This window comes from Kogia breviceps, chromosome 10 (genome assembly GCF_026419965.1).
Source record: "Kogia breviceps isolate mKogBre1 chromosome 10, mKogBre1 haplotype 1, whole genome shotgun sequence".
Lineage (NCBI taxonomy): Eukaryota > Metazoa > Chordata > Mammalia > Artiodactyla > Physeteridae > Kogia > Kogia breviceps.
The window spans coordinates 2,172,351-2,198,304 of NC_081319.1; the positions used below are offsets into that span (position 1 = coordinate 2,172,351).

A 25,954-nucleotide genomic window follows, 5' to 3' on the forward strand; every position below is an offset into this window, starting at 1 on the left:
CTTTACAGACTAAACACCTGGCTTGTGTTTAAAAGCCCAGCAGAGGAAACCAGGGACTTCTGCTCTGTAAAGGCTGTTCCTCCGGTCGAAGTGCACCGGCCACCTCAGACCTGGCACTAGGCAACGGCCAGATAATCCACCCAAACCCTCCGGCCTCACTGATCTCCTATGAAAGGAGGGTGGTTTAAGGGCAAAGACTCAACGCCTGCCAGCTGCCGTCATTCCCTCAGCGAACCTGCACTGCTCCTGCTCCTGGGCACGGGGCTCGGATGGAGGCCAGTGAGAGGGTCCTGCCTCATGGTAAATACAGTGGCAGAGGGCTGCAGGTGCAAAGGGGACACAGAGGTGTTCCTGGTGGTAGGGAAGCCGGACTCCTAAGCACGAGTCTGCAGAAGTAGCAGTCATTCAATAAATACATGCTGATTTATTTATAGGGATAAGATGGTTCCTTAGGGGATCAATTCAAGAGGTGGTGCAAGCACTTTATTCATTTGAGATGTCCCTTCCCTGCCAGGCAAGGCAGCAAGTTCTAGGACAAGCTAAAATCATCCCCCTCTTTCAAAAATTACCCTCAGCAGGGAGTTTTGGGCCAGGGGTTAAATTTAAAAAAAAAAAAAGGAAAAAAAACCCCTCATTGATTCCTAATTGTTTCTGAATACAACTGGCTTGGAAAGGAGTTTCCACTGGGTTCATAAGGAAGGCCTGAATTCTGCAGTGTTGTGGGGGGAACGGTAGGACTTGGCCCTATGCAGGCTGGCCTCTTAGCCCACAGACGCCAAGACGATGTCCACTGGCAGCTCCTCCGAACTTCTGGCTGTCACCTGCATTGTGACTGTGTCCAGAAGCAGCAGCCGCGAGCGCACCAGGATGTCATGACCCCCCCGGAATACGCCTGGAAGAGAAGAGAGAAGGACAGGTGTGTAAGGCAGAAGGGGGCTGAGAGCCGGGCTGAGAGGGGCACCTGCAACAACGGGCGAAGGCAACTGTGGGGCGTGAGACGGGAGGGACCCGCAACTAGGAGCACTGGCTGAAATCCCTGCGTGAGGCCCTGGGCACGTCATTTTACCTCTTGAGCTGCATCATCATCAATGATCTCAGTAGAGATCACTCCACAAGCTGTATTTCACGCTTCGGCCAAGCTACAATGAATTAGTGGACACATACGGCTTGTGTCTGACATCACAGGGGCGCTCACACACGCTGACGGCAACTAAGAGCAGAGACGAGGGGACAGCCCCACCATGACAAAACCGCAGCGCAGGTGTCTGCAAAACCCAGGGGACTGGGTTGCTTCACTGTGGTCAGAAGTGATGGGCTTGGGGGCTGTCAGCTGTGAGCAGGGCACTGAAGCACAACTACTTCCTAACCCTGTTTATAAACACTCAGGAAAAAAAATTTCCTTTCGTTCATTGTTTTAGGTGTGATAAGTGTATCGCCTCCCTTTTAAACAAAGGGTCATTAGCTTTTAGAGAAGCATACAGATCAGAAACATTTACATATGAAATGTCTATATATGGAGTTTGCTCTAAAATAATCTGGGGGTGGAGAATGAGTATAGGTAGAGCCGCTATCTGCTGTTGCAGCTGCAGGATGCGTACTTGGGGGCTCCATTTTTGTGTAAATTTGAAAATCTCCATGTTAAGTGCTTAAAATCCCACTCCTATTAGAAAAGACCAACCAACCCAACAGAAAATTAGACAAAGGATCTGAAAACAATTCACAGAAAAGGAAATACAAATGGCACTTTGCACTTGAGAATATACTTAACTTCCTTCAATATACAAGAAAGGTAAAGTAAAACTACACGGAGGGTTTCCCTGGTGGCGCAGTGGTTAAGAATCTGCCTGACAATGCTAGGTTCAAGCCTACACGGGGTTCAAGCCCTGGTCCCGGAAAAGCCCACATGCCGCGGAGCAACTAAGCCCGTGTGCCACGACTACTGAGCCTGCGCTCTAGAGCCCGTGAGCCACAACTTCTGAGCCTGTGTGCCACAACTACTGAAGCCCGCGCGCCTAGAGCCCGTGCTCCACAACAAAGAGTAGCCCCTGCTCGCCGCAACTAGAGAAAGCCTGCGTGCAGCTACAAAGACCCAATGCAGACAGAAATAAATAAATTTAAAAAACAAACAAAACTACATGGAGACACCATTCTTTACACCTGACAAAGATCATAAAGTTTGGTAACACATTGTGTTGTCCAAAGTGTGGGAGAAAAGGCATACAATTCCTATGGAAGGCAACTGGAAATATTTACCAAAATGAAAAATGCACTCTAACCTGGTTAAAGTCTTGGGAAACTTACCCTACAAATACCCTCAGTGCACACAGGCAAAATAAAGTGGTATGTATACACGTATGTATGGGATTATTCCCTGCAGCACAGTTTGTAACACCAAAAGACTAGAGCAGGGGCTTCCCTGGTGGCACAGTGGTTGAGAATCCGCCTGCCAATGCAGGGGACACGGGTTCAATCCCTGGTCCGGGAAGATCCCACATGCCACAGAACAACTAAGCCCGAGTGCCACAACTACTGAGCCTGTGCTCTAGAGCCCGTGAGCCGCAACTACTGAGCCCACGTGCTGCAGCTACTGAAGCCCACGTGCCTAGAGCCCGCACCGCCACGAAGAGTAGCCCCCGCTTGCCGTAACTAGAGAAAGACCGCGCGCAGCAGCGAAGACCCAACACAGCCAAAAATAAATAAAAAGACTAGAACAATCTGAATGTTCATTAATACGTGAATTGGTTCTACAAAATATGGTCCATCCACAGAATGGAATAGTAATCAACTACAGCAAAGAATGAGCACACAGTTTGGGATGATGAAAAAGTTCTGGAGTTGGATGGTGTGGTAGGTGCACAACAGTGTGAATGTACTTAATGCCACTGAACTGTACACCTAAAAATGGTTAAAATGGTAAATTTCATGTTACTTAAAAAAAAAAAAGAAAAGAGGAAGCTCTGGTATCGACAGGGAAGCTCTCCAAGACGCACCGTCAAGTGAAAAACCAAGCGCAGAACAACATATACGCCAGCTGTACATAAACATTTGAGTTTAAGAAGGGAACTGCGTACACATTTGCTTTTACATCCCTGTGCTCACAGGAAGGACATACAGCAGCCTCTATAATGTAGCACCGGCTGCCTGGCGGAAGGGGAGCGGAATTGCCGGCAGCAGGTGCTGGGAGGGAGACGTTTCCCCGCGGGTCTCTTGACGCCCTGTGAGCGTCCAACGCTGTGAACTCCGAGTCCCCAGGTTCCCAGGGGGCGCAGCGGCACCAAGGCCCTCCCCACCGGAAACGCCGCTTACCTGCCAGGAGCAGCGTGTGCGTGTTCTTGTTGTCCGGCACTTTGTCTGACCTCTCACAGGGATGCATTCCTAAGAACTTCACAATATTGCCCACAGCCTCTGTGGGGAGAGACCCCAGTGCTACTAACCCACCATCTCCCCCGGGCGCCACCACCACCTTCCCCATCCCCTGGCCCCACTCTGCAGTTTTTAATGAAGTGGCATCTGAAGTACGTGCTCTAGACACGGCCCTGGATCTTGGGGGACTTGGGGGCGGGGGACGGGGGGGGGAGCTCTTCAACCGTAGCCAAGGATCTTGCAAGGCAAGCAAGCAGGAGACAGCGCCCCCAGGATTTACCTTCAAGTGTCTTGATGGTGGACAAGGTGAATGTCTCCTCCTTCTCAAACTCCTCCCCCACCTCATCCCAGGCGGCTTCAAAGTTCAGCTTCATAACCTTCTGGACGTGATCGGCTACCGTGACCTCCAGGTCCTCCAGCTGGGGGGAGGCAGGGGCGCGTGAGGCTCACAGCTCTAGCGGGGAGACACCCCCGAGCCTCCGCTCCGCTCTGGCCACCCGCCCCTTCCCACCACGCAGCCGCAGGTGCTCCCTGTCCTCGGGCTGCTCACAGCCGAGCGCTGTCCCCTCAGCAGAAAACGCCTCACCCCTTTACAGCCGCCCCCCACCATCTGTGGGGACTGGTTCCAGGACCCCCTCGGATACCGAAATCCGCAGATTCTCAAGTCCTTCATATAAAACGCTGCAGTATTTGCGTTTCACCTACACACATCCTCCCTTATACTTTGAGTCATCTCTAGGTTACTTGTGATACCTGATACAATGTAGATGTTATGTCAATAGTTGTAAGTACAATGCAAACACTATGGAGATAGTTGCCTCGTGTGGCAAACTCAAGTTTTGCTTTTTGGAATTTTCTGGAAAACCCCCCACCCCAATTCTGAAGATTTTCTATGTGTTGGTTGAACACACGGAGGCAGAACCAACAGATATGGAGGGCCCGCTGTCCGCACCCTCGGATGAGACAGCTATGAGAACACATCACTCTGAAGCCTAGACAAGTGCCCGACGGGACGCAGGGAGGCCTGCATCCTGTCTCAGCCGTGTCCCCCCTGGGGCCGACATGCCACACTGCCCCCCACCTGGAACTAACTGTACATAAAGGTTCCCCATTCATTCGCCCAACAGCTCCTCCCTGAGCCCCTAACTCCTGTGCACATGTAAGGTGTTCACAATCAGGACTCAGCTCCTACGGTAGAAGCTACGCCTCAGACCCAGCCCTGCTATCCTAGGGCAGTTCCCGCCCTTAGGTCGCTGCTGGCTCAGGGAAGGCCCGTCCTTAACAATGGACCTGGGAGGACACAGGTGACCTTCAGCTGCACTCAGTGACTGCCGCGCTGGACATGAGGGCGCTGACAATCTCCATCCCAGGTTTAGTATCAGGGTCTGCACTCAGATGGCACTGAGCCACTGTGACCTGGGCAAACCCCAAAACAACCCTGCACTCAGTTCCACGCAAGCTCCGAGAGCAGGAACTGGAAGGGCCGTTTCAGTGCATGAAAGGACTGCCCAGCAGATGCAAACTCATCCAATTTCTCTAGAAAGCAATTTGACAGTATGAATCAAAGTCCTTTTTTTTTTTTTTTTGGCTGTGTTGGTCTTCACTGCTGTGCACGAGGTTTGTCTAGTTGCAGCGAGCGGGGGCTACTCTTCATTGCGGTGCACGGGCTTCTCAATGCGGTGGCTTCTCTTGTTGCGGAGCATGGGCTCTAGGGCACACGGGCTCTAGAGTGCACGCTCCGTAGCTGTGGCACACGGGCTTAGTTGCTCCGCGGCACGTGGGATCTTCCCAGACCAGGGCTCGAACTCGTCTCCCCTGCATTGGCAGGCGGATTCTTAACCACTGCGCCACCAGGGAAGTCCCTCAAAAAGTCTTAAAATCAGGCTTAGCCTTTGACCCAATTATTCTACTTCTAGGAATCTGTCCTAAGAAGATAACTTGAAATGCAGATAAAAATTTGTACCCAAAGGGATGCTTAATGTAGCATTTAAAAAGTGAACATTTGGGAATTCCCTGGCAGTCCAGAGGTTAGGAGTCCATGCTTCCACTGCTAAGGGCCCAGGTTCAATGCCTGGTTGGGGGACTAAGATCCCACAAGCCGTGCAGTGCGGCCAAAAAAAAAAAAAAATTTTTTTTTTTTTTTTTTTTTGCCGTACGCGGGCCTCTCACTGTTGTGGCCTCCCCCGTTGCGGAGCACAGGCTCCGGACGCGCAGGCTCAGCGGCCATGGCTCACGGGCCCAGCCGCTCCGCGGCATGTGGGATCTTCCCGGACCGGGGCACGAACCCATATCCCCTGCATCGGCAGGCGGACTCTCAACCACTGCGCCACCAGGGAAGCCCATAAATTTGTTTTTTTAAAGTGAAAATTTGGAATCACAAATGCCAAGTGTTTAAGGAATACGAGGTCAAGTGAGTCAGGATATATTAAGATAAGGGAGTATCTTAAAGTCATTAAAAATTGGGTTTATGAAGTATTTGTAATGGCAGGAAAACACAGTCTGGTTCTAAGTGAGCACAGCAAGATCTGTAATGTACAGAATAACCGCAACGATACAACTCGCCCCGCCCCGAGTCATTCCCAAGGACTATGGGTAACGTCTTCCTGTTTGTGTATACTTTGTTTTTGCACTTGCCAAGTTTTCTTTTTACACACGAACATGCATTTCCTTTTAAGTTAAGAAAAACAATTCTCTCGGAACCCGAGCCCGCAAGAAGGCGCTTCACGGCTGGCTGTCAGCCCCTGAAGGCTCCTCGCCCCGGCTTCTTACCACATACTCGTCCTCATAGCCTTCGGCGTCGGTCTCCCCAGTGGTGGGGTCGCAGTCCTTGACAGTGAACTTCATCATGCAGCTGAACGTGCAGCCCACTGCGGAGAGGGAAGGCCGGGCGGTCGGGCGGCCGCAGACTGCCCTTGAGGCCGCAGCTGCATCTGCACCAGCGGCACATGCCACCGGCCCCACAAATCTGGACGGAGGCCACCGGCCTGTAGAAGGCGGGAGGGCCAGGTTGCCGCCCGCAGGAGTGGCCCTCACAGGGAAGGCAGAGAGAGGACTGCAGCGATGCTGCAGGGTGGCTGCTGGAAAAAGCACCTGGTTTCTCTGGTTGGAGCGGACCTGGGACGGTCCGTGTGTGTGCCTGTCTCTGGGCCCTCCTCTGGGCTCTCTCCTGGTACGATGAGAGAGCCCTGGTTTGAGGACCAGGCAGAGCTGGGCTCTGCGTCCTACCGGCCACGTGAACGCAGACAAACCATTTAACCCGAGTCTTACTTTCCTGCTCCCCGGGGGTCTACGAGGAGAAAATGAGCGGATGTGTGAAAAGCCCCCAGGACTTGGCCATCCTTCTCTTCTTCTCGGGACTGACCTCAAGGAGCTGAAGCTCTGACAGGAGACAAACAGCTGGTGCGTGGGCCACCCACCCCACCCCCAGGGGCTCCCACAAGGCCCGGGGGGCATCTGCAGAGGGGCTCACCCGCCGTGGGGTCGTCCTTGGGCAGGGCCACCAGCGTGTAGCAGGTACCGGGCTGATTGTAGGGCAGGCTCCGGGCGGGCACGTAACACAGCACCTCGTAGGCCTCCGTGGGCTCCATCTGCACTGTGACGTTCTCCAGGGTCTGGTCGTTGAGCGTGTTCGTGCAGTCAAACTGGACCAGGGAGCGGGCGGTGGGCGCTCAGACACTGCCCTGGACCCAAGCTTGCTGCACAGGGGCAGCCGGGAGGTCCCGCCTCTCACCCCAGGGCCACGCCGACGCCCGTCCCAGGCCCCCGCCCCGGGCCCCCGTCTGCACGTGGACACTCCGGAGCCACAGAGGCCCCGCGTCAAGGACTCGAGGGACACAGCGGCCGGGCGCGGATGTGGCACCGGGCTGGGCTCCAAGCGCCGGTGTGGGGTGCCGGGGCCCTGCGGGAGGGCCTCCCCCGGGCTCACCTGGAAGACCATGTGCTCAGGGAAGGTGTGTTTGGTGCAGCGGATCACGTACTCCGTCTCCGACTCGGTGAGGGCCACGGGCTCAGGCGAGGACTTGAAGAGGGGCCCCAGCCCCTGGAACTCCGGCACTGCCGCCAGCTGCTCTGAAACCCCCAAGACACAAGCTTGCTCAGCTGCTCATCGATGTCCCTAGACAATCCTCAGGCCCGGTCCTCAAGCCCTCCCACCCACTGAGGGAGCCACTCCCGACTTCCCGAACGAACCCGAGCGTTTCCTCACCTCCCTCGCCCTGCTCAGCTTGTGCCACCCACGTGAAACACTCCGCCCCGCTGCCCCACGCAAGACGCCAGGGCAACCGGTGGGCATCAGGCCCAGCGCCCCAGGCCTAACCCATTTGGAGACTCCCTCAACCGCAGCAGCTCAGCAAGGGTTCTGAAAAGAGGGAGGCTGGGAAGAGACTAAGAGGGGCTGAACGCTGTGATGGCCGCGGAACCAGGTGAAAGAACGAACTGGTCTTCGACATGGGGCACTTAAGACAGCGGCCCCAAAGGAGAGGCTTCAGATTCAGAGTGTTGCAGAAAACCCAACGTAGCGTGGACACTGGGCGTCTGGTAAGGCCTCTCCCTGCAGCCCACAGCCAGGCTCCAGCCCTGGGGAGTCCAGGTGAACAAGGCGTCTGGCGGCTGCCGCTATCCCACGGCAGGGGCAGAGTTCCCCCCAGAGTGGCCATGAATCACCTGTGTCAGAATTACCTGGGGGCGAGGGCTTGTTAACAACGCAGATTCTTGGACCCATCCCAGATCGGCTCTATCAAAATCTCTGGGTTTGGGATCCACCAATCTGCATTTCTAACAAGTTTTCCTCGGATGACTCTGATGTATACTGATATTTGAAGACCACTACTCGAGATTTTTAACTTGTCTTCCCAGTTAAATTGAACTCCGTGTGGAAAAGAACTGTGCCTGGGGCCAGGGATTTGATATGCTGCCTGAGTAGGTAGGTACTCGAGTCACATTTCAGGGATAGGGAGAGAAAGAAGGCATTATCATTATTTGGCCTTCTCCCCCCACAGAGGCAGCCTGTGTGCCCACTTCAGCCCTCTGAACGTGCAGGCGATAAAAATCCCAGAAAGAGCCAGCTTACATATCAGGAGGCACATTCAGGCCTCCGGTGAGCACCAGCCACCAGAGTGCTTTTCTACGGGAATTTATTTCATTGGGCATCAAGTTTGCGGACGTGCCCCTTACTGCCCGCGGGATTCTGCTGGTGTAAGAAAAACTAACGCCCCTGAGTTTCAGACCCTTCATCAATAAGATAGATACAACAATCACGTCCACAGGGTTCTTGTAAAGATAGAAGAGGCAACAAAGCTCAAGATCTAGCGAAGATCCTGGAACTGAACATGGGATCAATAAATATCAGGCTTCGGAAGGTTGTTTACAAATGGGCTTGAGTCCCTCGAAGAGGCTTCAAAGGAGTCTTCCTTGGAGGGCGTGGCAGAACAACGGCCCCCAGGACGCGCACGAGCTAATTCCCAGAACCTGTGAGCACGTTCCCTCACTTTGCAGGGATTACGTTGGCTCTTGAGCTGGGGAGCGTCTCCCAAATTATCTGGGTGAGTCCAAAGTGACCACAAGGTCCTGCTGAGAGGGAGGCAGGAGGGTCAGAGGCAGAGAGATGTGACTGTGGCTGTGCTTCCGGCTTTGAAGACAGAGGACGGGGGGGCTCTAGGCAGCGAACGTAGGCGGCCGCCAAAGACGAACCCCTCAGAGCCTCCAGAGGGAGCTCGGCACCGCCAACACGGCGAAACCCATTTTGGATCTCTGTCCTCAGAACAAGGTAATAAATTTGTGTTATGTAAAAGCAGCGACTTCCGGGGACCTTGTGACAGCGGCGAGAGAGAACTAACACACGAGGAAAAGTTCCCGATTAGAGTGAGGCCAGTCAGCTCAGGATCCTAGTTTTGCTGAATCTGAGTCAGTATGTTGATGGAAGACTGGGTTCGGGAAGGGAACGGCGAAGGTGGGGTTTAATTTAACTCAACGATAATCGGGAGCCTACTGTGAGGAAGGCACGAAGCGCGATGACAGAGAATCTAGACGACAGAACGTGGAGAACTGCACAGGACCACGGAAGAGAAGACAGGAGCTCAGGGAGGGCATCCCCAAGGACGAGGGACACGTGCTAGGCCTCAAAGGTAGGAATCTAGTGGATAACGTGGTCCGGCAACTGGACGCGCAGCCTCTCCCCTTAAAAAATGCAGAGGGACAGATGAAGACCTAAACAACACCCTGCAAGGCAACGTGGACGGAACACATCTGGAACTCAAGACAAAGGACTGTGTCCCCCGAGTCAGCTATATGGCATCAGACATCCGGAACTGGCCTGGGCCTCAGGGAACTGAGCCTCAGATCCGAGGCCGAGGCAGCTCTGAGTCAGCTGGAGCTGGATCTTAATTCCACCTCCACCCCCCGCACCGCCCCTTCTTGCTGTGCAAACTTGGGCAAATCACCATCTCTCTCTGGACGTCCAAATCTTCCAATACCAAATGGACCCAATAACCTCCACCTGAGGGTCAAAGATGCTGTCTAAATACTCTCAGAGCCCAGCACTCAGGAGAGACCCAACCGATGACCGTTCCTCCTCTTAATTCCCTGGACAAGAACCGCTACCCTAGCCGCGGTCCCGGGAAGCCCCGCCAAGCACCGCTACTCACCTTGGAAGATCTCCTGACGGGTGGCTGCCACCTTCTCAGGCTGCTTGGCTGCTGTGATGGGGGTGCTTTCTGCAGGAACAAACATGCATGGTGACCCACAACCCCAGGAACGGGCCAGGGCAGTGTTGACGACGGCGCTGTTACTCAGGGATTATAACTTCCACCCCCGAGCGTGTGAAGTACAGAGCGCGTGAGGAAGAGAGCAGGTGTTTGTGCCTACGTGTCTTCATTTCCTGCGGCCAGAGGCAGACGGGGTAACTCCCTCCACCCAGCACAGCCCTATCCATCCCGGGCAGGTTTAGTGACTTTGCAGCCAACGCAGACCCTCCAGCGGAGGCCTGGACCGGAGGGCCTATGAAAGGAGTGCAGGTGTCACTTACCTGTTCTCTGCTCTGCCATGGGTGTGGTGGCCAGGGGCACAGACTTGAGGTCAAAAGGCTTTTCCGATGGTTCTAGAGTGTACTGCTGCAGAGCCTTCTCCAGACCAGGGATGGACACGGTCAGACCTAGAGGCCAGTGGGAGACTGAGGTCCTGGGGTCGAGGTCGTAGGACCTTGAGAAAACCACTTAGGCCTCTGAGGTCCCACTTTCTCATGACATCGTCCTTCGCAGGACTGACGTGGGGAGTAAACGGACACAGGAGAGGGACTTATAAAGGGTAAGGCACTCTGCAGGTGCAGGCTCTTATGAGGAACTGGTGTTTCAATTCACTGGGCTGTTTCCACCCACAGGGCTGTGAACGCAGGGCCCCGGGTCTCCCGAGGTGACAGTGATGCCCTGCAGCCGCCGTGGAGGCCCAGCCGAGAGCGCCTCGCCTCGGGGACCGCCGCCTGGCGGGGCGGGGTCGGCCAGGGAGGGCTCACCGTTCAGGATGTAGCCTGCGCTGAGGGCCCTCTGCTTCTGCTCCAGGACACCCAGACAGAAGGTGGCTCGGTCCCTTACTTCGTTATCATCGTCCATCACACACCTGTGGCCACAACAACACAAGGTCCTCCTGACCAGGGCCCCGCAGGGTGGCAGGAGGGAGGCCGCAGGGCTTCAGCAGAGGTCAGCGAGAGGAAGCAGGTCTCTTAAAGCTCAGTCCTCGGATGCGGACCCAGGCGTCACATGCACAGAAGGGCCCGCGGGACTCTAATTAACTAGGAGGTGGCCGTATTCATGTTCCCTGGACCCTCTCCGCAGAGCCCACCCAGTGAGAGAGGCGATCTCCTATTTCCACAGCGTACATCATCAAAGAATGTAATATGTCCCAACAATTCCACTCCTGGGTAGACACACAAGAGAACTGAAAACACGTCATGCAGAGTCGCACACAACTGTTCACGGCAGCACTAGTCACAACAGCCACGAAGCGGAAACACCCCAGATGCCTATCAACGGATGTACGGACAAACGAAACGTGGTCTTATCCATGCAATGAAATATTATTTGCCCCTAGGAAGGAATGAAGTACTGGCACATGCTACAACACGGATGAGCCCTGAAAACATCATGAAGAAGCCAGACTCATGAAAGGTGGCACCCTGTATGCCTGAGTCTATATGAGGTGTCCAGAACGGGCAAATCCAGAGCCAGAAGGCAAGCGAGTGGCTGACGAGGGCTGGAGGGCTGGGGGGAGTTGTGACGGGTATTAATCGGTACACTGTTTCTTTTGGGGGCGCGAAAAATGTTGTCGGGGCTTCCCCAGGGGCCCACTGGTTAGGCCTCCGCACCTCCACTGCAGGGGACACAGGTTCCACCCCTGGTTGGGAACTAAGATCCCACAAGCTACGTGACATGGCCAAAAAAAAAAAAAACGTTTTCAGCTTAGGCTGTGGCAATCATCATGCAACTCTGAATGTACCGAAACCATCGTGTCATACATTTTAAATGGGTGCAGCGTATGAGTCTCGAATTATATCTCAGTAAAGCTGTTTTTTAAAATAGAGAACACCTCAAATTAACGCCTAGGTGGAGGGATTTTTGCGTGACATTATTTTTCGTGCTTTTTAAAAAAAAAATTAATTAATTTAGGCTGTGCAGGGTCTTAGTTGCGGCATGCGGGATGTAGTTCCCCGACCTGGGATCGAACCTGGGCCCCTTCCATTGGGTGGGCAGAATCTTACCCACTGAACCCCCAGGGAAGTCCCATACTTGTCTGTGTTTCCATTTTATCCTACAATCAATAGTTGTGTATCTTTTCTCCCTTTTTTCAATTAAACAGAGACAAAGGACAGCCACCTGGGCCCAAGGGAACACTGCTGTCCACCAGGCCTGTGGCCTGGACTCACCTCTTCAGCAACACCAAGATACTGGGCAGCATCTCTTCATTCTGCGCTCCGAACTTGGCCAGAGCACTGACAGCACCTGCGTTTGTGAAGCAAATACGATTTACTGCCAGGGCTTGGAACGGGCCACCCAGAGCCAAGCAGCCCCGACCCGACACCATGAAACAAGGCGCCTCGGTCACGTGGGCACAACCCGGCCTCAAGTCCTCGCCTCTCACGGGAAAGGCAGCCCTGTTCTTGGGTCCCAGGAGTCCTTTCCAGCATTAACTACGAAGAGGCCATGAGAGCTGCCCTCAACTTCTGCATCCAAATGGCCTCAGCTCACAGAGAAGCACTACACGACCATAAACGAGAGAACAAACTACTACTGAACGAGTAAGAACTGCTGAAAGAGGAACATCTGTCCGGAGAGGTCATGAGAAAAAAAGAGCAATAAATTAGAAGTAAAATTAAGAATATGATGGTTTCACATTGAATTGCACACTCGTTTAAAAGAGTGAGCTTTATCGCATGTGAATTATATCTCAACAAAGACATTATTAAAAATAAAAAACTAAACACCGAAAAGGAAGGAAGGAAGGAAGAAAGAAAGGAAAAAGGGAGCGAGAAAGAGAGAAAGAAAGTTAAATGACAACATATAGTGACACTTAAAAACAAAAACATCACTAAGGCGAGTTAGAGGTTAAGAACCATTCACCTAGATGATGCCCAAACGTCTCAGGTCCTTCCTACAAGATTATAAAACACCGAGCTTGTGAGGCAACACCACCAGGTGCCCGTGTCCCCGCGGGGGCTCAGGGCCCTTTGCCGGGGGGTCTCTACTCCAGGGCAAGCCCGGGGCCCAGGGGCAGCCCTGCTCTGACCCACCTGCCCGGACCTCCTCATGCTCCAGGACCACTCGGTTGTAGATGAAGCGGATGTACTTGGACGGGTTGTTGGTCTTGGGCCCCTCCTGGCCCAGCAGGTGCAGGATGCGCGTGGCCAGCACGGTGAACTCGCAGTCCTCGATGAACTCGCACAGGTGTGACAGCCCCGTCTCTTTGCTCTCCGAGTTCTCCTCGATGATGCCGATGATACAGTCCACGATGGCCCGCTTGTACTCGAAGCCGCCCTGCAGCACAAGGGGCGGGCCGAGTGCCGAGGCTCCGCTCTCCAGAGCCTAACCGGGACCCGGCGCAGCGGTCCAGGCGCTGAACCTGGCGGCCAGGGCCCGGCTCTCCCGGCCTCTACCTCCCTTCTGTGTAAACCAGGAGGCTCAGGCTGAACGCTCGCCGGGGCCCTGCCTGTTCCGAGAGTAGATGGTTTCATAGAAATACCTGGGACTTCATGTTCTTTTCAAGTTAGAGATAAAGGCAGAATGGGTGATGTGGATGCTGGAGGAGGAGTGGGGTGTTAGTGTTTAATGGGAACAGAGCTCAGTTTTGCGGTATGAAAAAGTTCTGGAGGTTAACTGCACGCCAACGTGAATGTACTTCACGATACTGAACTCTACACTTCAAGACAGATAAGATGATAGCATTCTATGTCGTGGGTATTTTATGACAGTTTAAGAAAAGGCAGAACAGGGCAGCAGAGAGACAAATGGTCCCGGGTCAGATCTACGCTCTGCCACTTACCGACTTTACTAACAGAAGCGGCAAGTGAGGTACCGCCTAGGCGCCCGGCCGTAGCCCGGCAATGCCCAGCACGCTGGATGGGACGGTGGCGCATGCGTCGTGCCAATCCCGTCTAAGGAGCGAAATCACCACGCAGCCTAGCGCCGCCAGGTCTTAGAAGTTTTTAAAGAGAAACTGGGAATCTGTCGAGGTGGTTGTCCTCGTTTTTAAATGACGGCTACTAATTCAAAATGTGTGAAACTCCGCACAACCCAAGTAGAGCTTGTCTGTGGGGCAAAGCTGGCCCCTGTTCTCAGATTAGCTCGTTTTACGGCCGTGATAAGTCACTCTCTTTGTCTGAGCCTCAGGCACCTTCATAACAAGGGCCATCAGCGTCCTGACCTCCCGGGTCATCATGAAGAATAAATACGCTCTGTCAATTACACACGCGCCTTACATTCCAATGAGGCTGCTCTGCCAGCAGGTGCCCTAGTTATAACAGCGGTTCTGCAGCCCGCCCGCCGACGGGGCACTGACAGCGTTAGAGCAACTGCAGGGCTTCGCCTGCCGCGGCTCACGGCTGGCTCACCCTGTGCTCGGGCACAGGCCCTCTTCTAGCAGACAGGGTCTCGGTGTCTGAGCGCTGCGCCCGAACGAGTGGCGCTCTCACACGGTCTCCCGTGGAGCTTCCTTGGAGGCAGGGGGTCCGGGAGGAAACCACGGGCTCTGGAGCCCGACGCTTACTGACCAGGCGGCCACAGGCAGCTGGCCTCAGGCCCCTGATTTTTAAAGGGAGAAAATAACGTCTACGACAAGGCCCGTTCTGAGGATCCCAAGATCTTATACGCCGTGTGGTGTCTCCACGACGCTGGGCCGTCAGCTGAAGGCACCCTAAGCCCTGCTCCCTTCTCATGTTCTTGTGAACCCCAAAGGCACCCAAGGCTCCAGCTCCTCCACTGCCTTGGTCCAAGGGCCCATCTGGGGCTGGAGCAAAAGGCCGCCAGGTATCCGGGGACCAAAGCCACGGCACGGGCACTCTGCTTCTGCTCCTCTGAGCGCACCGGTGTCCTTAGACAACCAGGAAAGGTGGCCCCGCGAACCAGGAATTCACGTCGGGAACAAAAATAGAACCAAAGTCACGTTATTAGCCTCCGTTTCCCAAGAAACCAGCCCGGAGCTCCCGGAACGGCTGGAATATTGCTACGCGAGGTGACACCAGCCAGGACTAGGTTTCCCGTCTTCTACACAAGCGTCACCTTGGGGCACCTGCTGGGTCTTTAGAGGCCGGGTAGCAGCGTCATGAGGGCTATTAGTGGGATCACAGTGACTGGTGCATGTTTACCCTGTCAGCCCATGAGGAAAGCAGCCGGCCAGCAGGTGGACTGGGCACACCCGAGAACTAGTTGGGTGTGGAGCCAGCGGCCGGGCCACCACCCGCACAGGAGACCACCTGGCGCCCGAGCGCCGTGCTCTTACCTCCTCTCGCAGCATGGAGAACAGGAAGTTCATGAGCACGGCGTGCTTGCGAGGGTACTTCTGACACAGTGCGCTGATGGCCTGGACCACCACCACCTGGGCCAAACAGACATGCGTGAGCGGCGGCCCTGCCTCCTGGTGGTTGCTTCACGCACCCAGTGCCAGCGGAGTCCTTCCTCAGGCAGGGCCAGGCCCTGGGAGCAACAGGGCAAGACGCGAGGGGAGCCCCACCCCCACCCTCGGGGGGCCCGCGGCCCCAAGCCCCCCAGACAGGGAGGCATGCACCGCAGCCCTGAGGCCCACATCCAGACCCTGGGTCCCCCTAATCAGACTTCAAAGGAAGTCCGCCGGCCCCTCCACCCGCCTGCGCTGCTTCTCCCCTCCCCCACCCCTCCCACCCCTGAGCCTCCCAGCTCTGGCCGCCCCTCGGGGCGCGCTGGCCCCAGCCCCCTCCCTTTCTCAGTCTCTGTGGCACTCTCATCTCCTCCCGCGGTTTTAACCACCGCTTCTATGCCCCCAACGCCCAAATCTTCATCTCTGGTCTGAGTTCAAGGGCAGTGCTTCCAAACGGCTACCACACAACTGCACCTGGTGCCCACGGGCAGCTCAAACTTGGCCGCAATCACCACCATTACCCTCGCTTCCCTCCTCTCAGCCCTGACCGTCTGCCTCCTTCCCCAAACGCATCCACAGCACCGTGAACCCAAACTAGAACACGGACTCACCTGAGGACCTTCACGCCCTCAGCTGTCACATGGCGCCCTGACACCTGGCTCTGTTCCCCAGGGGCTCTGAGACCAGCCCCCCTCCCGCTTCCCAGGCCTGCGGGTGCCCTGGCCTCTCTGCCCAACTCCCACAACCAAGCCTCAGTGCAGTTCACCCTCCAGCAGCTTCAGAAGGATCCCTCTACACGCGAGTCTCCCCGTGTCATTCCACAGTCTACAGAGTATTCCTCTAAGCCACAGGCAGAGTTTATTCTAGCTACTTTCCTGCCGTTCCTGTGCTCTACCGCGGTCATTCACGTTGCCGCGGTGGGCGGGGATGGGGAGGAGGGGATGGGCGTGGCTACGCAGGGAGCGCCAGGGAGGCTCCTGGTGGTGGTGCAGCTGAGCATCCCGTATCTTACGCAGTCACACACACACACACACACACACACACACACACACACACACACACACACACACACACACACACACACACACACACACACACACACACACACACACACACACACGTAACTGGTGAGCAAACTGCGGCCTGCGCCTGTGCTGTGACGCTGTCCTGTGGCCCTGCGGGTGCGGGAGGACGAGGCAGCCGGGGGAGGGGAGCGTGGGGACGCTCAGCATATTTCTTTACAACCTTCTGTGAATTGTTTGAACATAAAGGTTTAGAGAACACTACAGAAAACGCCTGAGCAGCTTCCTTAAAACCACAGCTCTGTATCACGAGCCCCCGGGCCTCGCACGGTCTCGCCACCACCCGCTCCGACCTCACGGCCTCCACCGGCCGCGAAGCCCCCAACCCGGCACTTCAGCCCCTTCCTCTTGTTCCCAACACGCTCGCTTCTGCCTTTTCTCCCGTGTCTTCCCGGGCACCTCGCCGGGGCGGCTCCTCCTGGGAAACTCTCCCCGGTGGGGCCCCCTCCCTGCACCAGTGTGTGGAACGACCGTGTCCCCGCCTTGCCGACTGCCCGCCTCCCGTCCGCAGCGAGCAGCTCCACGGGAGCAGGCCCGCTCTGTCGAACGCTCCGCTCCCCGTTCTCCAAACTCTGCCCAGCACGTGGCAAGCGCACGAGAAACACTGAAGAACTTATGAACAAGCTGGCCCGGAGGCAGCCGGCCGCAGCATCGCGCGCCGCCCCGGCCCCCCAGAACCCCCGCCCCGGCTCGCAGCGGGGACGCGGCAGGCGGGGACCGTGGACCTTGAACTCGTCCGAGATCTCTGACATGAAGGAGGAGATCTGCTTCATGAGGCGGTCGATGCTGCCCTCGCTGCCCGTCTTGAGGAGGGTGGTGATGGCCAGCGTGGCAATGCTACGGTTCGAGTCCGTAACCAGGTTCTCCAGGTCCAGGTTACAAGCCGTCACCGCAGATGGATGCTTCATGGCCACCTGTTTTGATTCGGGAGGAGAGAGATGAGGACAGGGACGGGGTACAGCAGGCCCCCCACCGTTCCGCTGATCCTTCGGGGGAGCTCAGGTCACCGCCGGAGGACAGAGGCGGACCAGGGCCGCATCTCCCGCAGGGCGGGGGCCGGGAGACACTCCCCCAGCCCCACTCCGAACTCACCTTGTTGAGGGTGCGGACGGCGGCGTAACGGAGCGCAGCCTTGGGGGAGCTGCAGAAGAGCTGGAGCACTGCGGGAACACAGAGACGGGGGCGGGGCTGCCGGGAAGCCCAGGGGCCCCCACGAGGGGAAGGGACCGGGCACACGTGCAAGGGCCCTGGGGCTGCGTCCAGCTGTCCCCCTGCTGGTGCCACCACCCCAACCAAGGAGACAGCCGTCCTCCCCGTGGACACCTGAGCCTCGCACGGACCCCTGGGCACGCTGGCAACCGCCCAGCGGTTCACACGCAGGAGCCTACGGTGCCAGGCACAGGGCTGAGAACTGCCCGCCGTGTCCCCACAAGTCCCCACACGCCTGCAAAGCAGCTCCCGTATCTCCCCATTTCACAGACACAGAGCCAAGGCACAAAAGGGCAGAGCAACTGAAGGAACGAGGGCAGCAGCCAGGAAGTGGTAGAACCAGGACTGACATCCGGGGCTGCCTGCCCCGGGGCCTGAGCCGTTGCCCTGCCGGGGTCCCGGCAGAGCATCGGCTGCCCCAGCCCACGCCTTGGCCTCAGGAAGCTCAGGCTCCGGGTGCACTCGCTGGAGCGGTGAATGTGACTGCTGTTTTCTGCAGTGTCTACGCTCCTCTCCTCATAACTTGGCTTCCATTCGCTTATACTTTTTCAGCACTTATTTACGGTTTCCTTAAACAACCCTTATTGTAAAAGCTCTCTCTGACTTTCGCTATCCTGCAACGTGAGTGATATAACAAGAAAGAACAAACATTCGAACCAGGGCATGAATTCATTTAGTTCTTTTGCTTCTGTCGCCAAGGAAGAGGAGAGACTTCTCTCTGCAAATGTGAACCCCATCTCTCTGCCTGACAGGTCTGCAACCTTATTCTGGAGAACATGAGAAAAGCAGGAGGGCCAACCATTCCTCAACCTCTGCAGCTAGAACTCTCTGGCCAGAACATCACGCCTTGCATTACCAGGTCTGTCCTTCCGGGACGCTTGCCCCTTCTCTCCTGCTCCAAGTCCCACTTCTCGATGCACCCGCCTTCCAGGACCAAACACAGCCCACCGGCACGTGCCTGCCACCCCAACATGTAGTGAGATCTCAACGCTCAGCACAGGGGCCTGCACGACCAAGGCACTGATCACTCAGCAGCCGGCCCGACAGCAGTGGGAGCCCAGCGGATCCTGCTGCACGACCACCCAGAGCTCAGGTGCCGCGTGCACCGTGCTGCCAGCGTAATGGCACGACTCTTATCCTTCCCGCGGAGAGGACGGCTGGCTCGCCCAGGCTCGCCCGGCTGCCCCGCCACAGAGCCAGGACTGCAACCCGGGCTCCTGCCCAGACTCTGACCAAGACGTCCTTCTCCTCCCTGAGATGGCCCCGGCCCTGGTTTCATAAATGCGGGCTTCCTCCGCGGGGCCCTCCTGCCGTGGCAGCCACCCGCAGGCGGCAGGGCGCCTCTGAACCTCGCCTCCGCCCGCTGCCCGAGCCCACGTGAGAGCGCCTGGCCCGGCAGGGAGCAGGTGCTGCCCGGGCACCGATGCCCTCTCTTAACCGTAGCCCGCGGCCCGCCTGGGGGCGTTTCCTTCCTTTCCCGCGCCCCCGGCCCAGGGCCTAGCTCCTGGCAGGCACAGCCGCGCGGGCCTTGGGTGGGGAGCGCCTGGTCACCTGACACGGCCGGGGCCAGCTCCTTGGCACTGCAGCCCGGCAGGTTGACGATGGCCGAGGCGGCTTCGTACACCACCATCTCGTGCTTGTTGCGCAAGCAGCTCTCGATGAAGTCGAACAGCGGGCTGTCGCGGCTGCGGGACAACAGGCGGCAAGAGGACGCTGGGGGGCCGCCCGGGGGCCGGGGGGGGCCTCGCGTGCCATGAGGGGGGACGCGGGGCCACTACCTGCCGTCCTCCTCCTCCAGCTGCCGGCTGGCCACGCGGATCAGCATGCAGTAGGCGAAGGGGGACTTGAGGCCGTGCCGCGTGAACTTGCTGATCATCTTGCTGACAGCCAGGCGGTCGTTCTTCCGCACGTGGTACAGGAGCCCCAGCGCGTGGTACTAGAGAGCGGGAGAGGGCAGCAGAGCACGGGCGTGTGAGGCCGGGCCCCCTGGCCGTGGGGCTCTGCAGGTCACGGTCCCTCTGGGCTCCGGCCTCCTCGTCTCTGGGGTGGGCACCGTGGTCTCTTCCTGCAGAGCCTGGGTGCGACCGTGCCCCACAAGCCACCTGGGTGTCTGCGGTCCCCGTCCGCCCCCATTTCAGCCAGGGCCTCGACAGGCAGCGGGAGCGCGGGCGCGGAGGGGACAACAGGAGCCACAGATGGAAGCAGGGGAGGAGGCCAGGTGTCTCTGACCAGACAGAGACAGTGGGAGCCAGGCCTCGGGGGGGGGGGACACGCGTCGTAAGGCGCCGTGCAGACGCGAGCCCTCACAGCGTCAGACCTTACGTGTGACACCGTGTGACAGGGACTTCTGCCCCCACTGCCCTGCCCAAGGACTCGTGGCTGCTGCCGGCAAGGCTAGGTCTGGAGAGGCAAGGCACACGGAGTCACCTCCTGTCCCCTCTGCTCTTTCCTCATTCCTTACCAGGGTGACACTCAAGGGCCTTCGACGTGGGAAGCTTCTCTGACCCTGGGAAGGGTTTCAGGGGCCACGGCTGGTCCCGGAGAGGAGATCCAGCACAAAGGGCACAGAGGGAGGGAACAGATGCCCACACAGGGAGGCTGCAGGTGGGGGCCCGACGGGGCTACAGAGGCTCTCAGTTTATCCTCACAGCTCTGTGAGGCAAGGACTTCCATTCCTGTCTTACAGACGAGGAAACTGAGGCTCGTGGAAATGAAGGGGTTCCTGGCTGAAGCTGCTGAAGGAGCGATCTGCACGTGAAAGCCGCACCAGGATGCTTCCCTGCATCGCTAACAAAGCCAGCTGGGCACAGGCCCGCCGCCCGCCGGGGCCAGGTCAGCTACGTCGCACACCCCAAAACAACACTCTGGCTATCAAGACACTCGATGTTCCGGTACCAGTGAGTAACGTCTCTAACCCAACTCCCCCTGCAAGTGGCGCCCTGGAGTCTTCCCCCAAACCCCCCGAGTCTCCCCACGAGGACACAACGATTAAAGGCTGCTCCCGCCAGGGGCCGCCAGGATCTCCGTGGTCAGGGCCCATGCTGTCTGGCCAGGACAGTGCCCCCAGCCTAAGCATCTCCAGTATCACTGCTCTGCTCACCTGGACCATGATGTTATCACTGGATGCCGCCTCCTGGGCCTCATTCACCCAGCGCTTGACCACGTCAAAGCTGCACTTGAGCAGGTGCTGTGGGGCACAGGGCACACTGAGGGCTGGGCTGGCGGGATGCTCTGCCGTCACGCCTCCCGGCCCGGCCACAGTCCAGCTGGCTCTGGGTCTCCCCTCAGACGCAGGCCGGGCCCCCATCGTCTGCTCCTCGGAAGGGGCGCACGGACTCGGCACAGCTCCCACCCTGACTCTCCCTGCCCTGGCAGGCTTCCTCCCGGGCTCAAATTCCAAGATCTGTCACCCCAAAGGATGGGTCAAGGCTGTCCCACTGGCTCCTCAATTGAGGAGTTCCCCAGAGTTCCCCAGGCGCTCTTCACTGAGAAGGGCGTGGGACTCTCAGAGCTGGGGATACAAAGCTCTTTTTTTTCTTTTGGAAAGCGACTTTGATGTTTCTTCGGTCTCCCAATCCAGCCCCCACCCCCGGCGCCGCCGGCCCCTGCTGAGGCTACACACCAGGGAAGACACCAGAGCAGAGCTGGAGACGCTGGGCACCTTGTCCACGATGGCCTGCTTCATGTAGCGCTCGATAGCCTGCAGCATGGTGCTCTGCGGGGACAAGGGGTGGGCCGGAGGGGGCCCGGTCAGTCCCCGCCGCCCTCAGGAGTGCAGGTGACAGCGTGCGCGGGAGGGACGGCCAGGCGGAAGCAGGCTCACGTCCTGTGTTCCCGCACCCCTCCCAGGAGCCGGGGGGCGAGCTAGAGCACGCAAAGGGTGGGACCCCGCAGTGACCGAGCTGGCCGAGGGAGACTCACGTCAGTGATCTGGCAGAGGGCGCGCACGGCCGGGCCCCGGTAGCTGTCTTCCTTGCCGGTCATGTCCTTCGTCAGGCTGCGGGGACAAGGCGATGGCCTCACGCAGGGCCGGGCCTATCCCCCCGGCCCTGCCCTGCCCACCCCGGGTCACCACGCCAGTCTCCGAACGGGCGTCCTCTCCGTGCTCTTAACCCCGCCCCACCAAACACCACACAGCAGCCAGAGGGTTTTTCATAAAACTGAAAACCGACCGGGTCGCTGCCCTGCTCTGACTGGAACCTTCCCGCGGCCTCCTGCTGCCATCCCCATCCGCCCCTCACAGAGACGTCCCCAAACAGGCCGCGCTCTCCACCCCAGGCCCTGGCACCTGCGGCCCCCCGGCCGGGCGCACTGTCCCCTCGTCTCCACCTGTCCTGCTACTTCCCACTCGGCCCTCAGGACTCCACTCAGACAGGCCCAGGAGGCCTTTCCCGAACCAAGTTCAAGCTGGCTGTCCTGAGCTGCTCTCACAGCCGTCACGCTTCCCTGATGCCTGTCTGCTAGGTTACTTCTCGGTAAATTCTGGGGCTGCAGAGGCCATGCCTATCGTGTTTGCTGCTCTATTCCCAGAGTTCCACGGGGGCTGACAGACCATAAATATTGTCTAAATGAACCTACACACGAATGTACAACGTCCCCCCCGAAACCGTGGCAAGAATAAAAGATGTGATGAGCCCAGGGATTATATTTCAGTCCACTCTGTCCCCTGAATCCCCCAGCCTGACACTTAGCGAGCAAAGCAGCTCTTAGTGAGCGAGCCCTGTGCTCCCCGTGTACATGTACCCCTACGTGTACCCTCCCTGCGCTTTCTCTTGGTACTCGCTGGGGTCTCTGTGAAACTTCCGGCTGCCTCAGCTGACTGAGAGGAATCAAGGGAAGGAGGGCTCGGTGCCTAAGTTCAGGCCAGAGAATTAAAAGGGAAACCGCCCACCCTGGAGGCCACCACGGGTGGGCACGGTAACTGAAGGATGAGCGAGACAGGAGAGCAAAGGAGAAAAGGGCGCGGGCGGGCTTCCCCGGTGGCGCAGTGGTTGGGAGTCCGCCTGCCGATGCAGGGGACGCGGGTTCGTGCCCCGGTCCGGGAGGATCCCACGTGCCGCGGAGCGGCTGGGCCCGTGAGCCGTGGCCGCTGCGCCTGTGCGTCCGGAGCCCGTGCTCCGCAATGGGAGGGGCCGCGACAGTGAGAGGCCCACGCACCGCGATGAAGAGTGGCCCCCGCTCGCCACAGCTAGAGAAAGCCCTTGCGCAGAAACAAAGACCCAAACACAGCCAAGAATAAAGAAAGAAAGAAAGAAAAGGAAGGAAGGAAAGAGGAAAGGAAGAAAGAAAAAAAGAACTGAGTTGAATATTTAAAAAAAAAAAAAAAAAAAGGCACAGGCAACGCGTCAGCCAAAGTCTGAGTGCCTGGTGCTCGTGAGAAGCTGGGCTCTGTGTCGGTGGACCCTTCAGACACCAAGACTTGCCTGCTGGTCACGATGATGACATCCTCTGCAATGCAGGACATCTCCTTGATGGTCAAGTAGCACATCCGCCGGAGCGTGGGCTGCGCAAGAGATGCGAAAAGCTCTCTGACCCCTGGCGCAGCATGAGGCAGCCTCGCTGATGGGAGGCCCTCCCACCACCCTGTCGGAGCTGCCCCCTCTGGAGGAGGGCTGGGGTGGGGACACTTACGTCGTTGGACTGAAAGAGTTTGGTCATGGCAAAGAAGGCCTCGGTGGCTTCTGTGGTCCCCAGGTGCTCTCCCTGTTTTAATCAAGAAAGAAGTCTCAGCTTGGGACAGACGGGCCGGAATGCTCTTCCTGCCAGATCAGCCCAGGCCAGATCCTCGGACCCTGCAGAGGCTCCGTCAAGGGCGACACATTGGAGTGAGGCGCTGAGGGGACCCAGAGCTGGGCCTCTGGCTACAACTACACAGAGGCTGCGCCCCTCGCCCCAACACACCCCAGTACCACCTTCCCCACCCCCAAGCCTCACCCTGTTACCTGGTTTATGAGGTAGAGGATCTTGGTGAGGATGTGGGCACATTTCCGAGGATTGATAGGCGTTTCGTTAAACACGCGGGCCTAGGGAGAAGCGACCAAGGATCAAGCGTGTTCGAGGTCTGAGAAGGCCCAGGGTAAATAAACACACGTGCCCAACCTTATTTTCATAAGGAAAGAGTCTTGTTTTGCTTTTTTCTTACTTCACCTATTAACAACTCCTGAAATTTTCCCTAAATATTAGCTGAGCATGTGCTAACTTAGTGACTAACGGATAGTCAGGCAACGCTTATTAATTAACTAGAAGGAGAAATGAAGACGAAGAAAAAGATAGGCCTAATGAACCCTCTCTGGGAACAAAGTGACCCCATCTTTCCAGGAGCAGGTCTCTCCCCTGCTGTCTTTTTTTTTTTTTTGCTGGCCTCCCACTGTTGTGGCCTCTCCCGTTGCGGAGCACAGGGAGGCTCCAGACGTGCAGGCTCAGCGGCCATGGCTCACGGGCCCAGCCGCTCCGCGGCACGTGGGATCCTCCCGGACCGGGGCACGAACCCGCGTCCCCTGCGTCGGCAGGCGGACTCCCAACCACTGCGCCACCAGGGAAGCCCCTCCCCTGCTGTCCTTTAAAGCAGCACTCTGAACGCGCCCGTACGCCGACTGGGAACACTTGTGACGTAAGACATGGGAGCAAACGACACTTGCCTCCTGGAGCACTGCGCTCTTCTCAAGGTGCTGGAACGGGTTGGAGCCTCCACCTACAGTCAGAGAACAGGCAGGATTGAGCACAGGCTGTGACACTGAATTTCAGAACTCTCTCAGATGCAGCCAAGGGAAACATGTCCCAGTGCCCGACCTAGTCAAGTTCCAACTCCTCTGAACGGCAACCAAAGCTCTACAACCTGCCAGTAGATCCAGCCATCCTCCTGCAATGGGGGCTCCCTCCATCCCAAGCCACCGACTCACAGTCACCCAGCAGCCCTGGTACAGTCCTTGTGTGCCTCTCAGAGTGTCACGTCTTGCATACATTTATGCAACTGGTACTTAACTGAGTTCCTACTACGTGCGGGACCACCACCTCCAACGACTAGGGTCTGTGCTTGGCAGATATTACACGTGTAATTAGTTACACATCTCAGTATCTGACTGACGTCTGTTTCCTCCACTACGTCGCGATCATTCTAATATTCCCGGCTCGAGCACTGAGCGTCTCACTTGTTCCACTGCTATGTCAGGGCACAGTACAGCCTAGCATGCAGTAAGCGCTCAATATATGTTTACTGGGTAAATGCATGAGAGTCAGAGTTCTCAGCCACGGGACACTGTGCTCTCCAGTCTGGCCAACACCGAAGCAGCCCCAGCGAATCCCCACAAGAGCATCGCGCGCGGTCCTCTCCCCTGACAAATGGGGAAACTGAGGCCCAGAGAGGCGTGCGACGCCCCCAAGGTCACCCAGCGAATCGCGGTCCGAGCTTACGAGTGCGTAACAGTGGAGCCTGCTCGGGCTCTCCAAGGCTTGCCACTGACCAGCGGCAGCCCATCGCACAAGCCCCCGTCCCTCCCGGGGCGTCGGGTCGGGACAGAGGCCTCCGGGGAGGGCGCCGAGAGCCTGAGCAGTGGTCTGGCCTCCCCCAGGCCTCGCCCCCCTCACCCGATTCCTCGTCCTTCTTGTCAAATTTCTTCAGCATGGTGGTGCCGGCGGGGACGCGAACCAGCACCTAGCGCAGGACTGACCGACTGACGACTGTGGTCCTCCGAAAGGTCCGCACGGGCCACTTCCGGCCGGCCACGTCGCCCGGCGCTGTGCGCAGGCGTACTCCACGCTCCGCGCATGCGCACACTCGGGACGCTTCGCCCCGTCAGGCATTAACCCCGTCCCTGCCGGGAGGGGCCGGGGCTTAATTCGGGGCGGGGCCTTACGCCCTCTTCTCGGTACATCCGCTCCCGCCCTCACTGCCTATGGCGGGAGTTTAAACGTGCTTTCGGTGGCGAGGCCCTACCTGGCACGCTGGCCCGAGCAGCCGCCCACCTCCAAGGTGCTACTTCTTCTGGCCGCCTCCTCCGGGAGGCCCGCCAGCCCCGCCTCACTTCAGCCCCTTCCCTGCCGTATTTCTCTGCCTACCTCGAATCGCCGTCTGGCACACTAACTACATTCTTACTTTACCGCTTTGACTGCCTTTTATTCCCTGCGGTGGATGATGTTGGCATCCAGACAACTGTTGCATGAATGGGCTCCTACAGTTCACCTCTGCCCGCCGCCCTCACGTCCGCTCC

At 57.6% G+C, this 25,954-nt stretch overlaps 1 protein-coding gene across 1 annotated transcript; it reads right to left on the reverse strand.

Annotated features, from left to right (window-relative positions):
- Positions 1–404: 404 nt before the first annotated feature.
- COPG1 (COPI coat complex subunit gamma 1) lies at positions 405–25,528 on the reverse strand. Its single transcript, XM_059076706.2, has 24 exons — positions 25,332–25,528; positions 24,386–24,438; positions 23,690–23,770; positions 23,379–23,450; positions 23,171–23,250; positions 21,669–21,744; positions 21,370–21,462; positions 20,848–20,934; positions 19,526–19,683; positions 19,299–19,432; positions 17,631–17,698; positions 17,264–17,452; positions 15,343–15,438; positions 13,139–13,382; positions 12,275–12,350; positions 10,868–10,971; positions 10,385–10,510; positions 10,005–10,073; positions 7,289–7,431; positions 6,833–7,004; positions 6,133–6,230; positions 3,644–3,782; positions 3,307–3,405; positions 405–892 (listed from the first exon to the last, which is right to left on the reverse strand). Exons 1-24 carry the CDS (start codon positions 25,366–25,368, stop codon positions 762–764), a joined length of 2,625 nt encoding a protein of 874 aa, XP_058932689.1. The 5' UTR covers positions 25,369–25,528; the 3' UTR covers positions 405–761.
- Positions 25,529–25,954: the final 426 nt, after the last annotated feature.

Bases quoted from the DNA above. Each gene is read 5' to 3' on its own strand.
- COPG1 (XM_059076706.2), bottom strand. From the start codon at position 25,368: ATGCTGAAGAAATTTGACAAGAAGGACGAGGAATCGG. The intron at 15,439-17,263 runs GTCCACGGTCCC...TGTTTGGCCCAG, and splicing joins AGATCTCGGACGAGTTCAAG to GTGGTGGTGGTCCAGGCCAT. The intron at 6,231-6,832 runs GTGAGCCCCTCT...CCCTCTCCGCAG, and splicing joins CAAGGACGACCCCACGGCGG to TGGGCTGCACGTTCAGCTGC.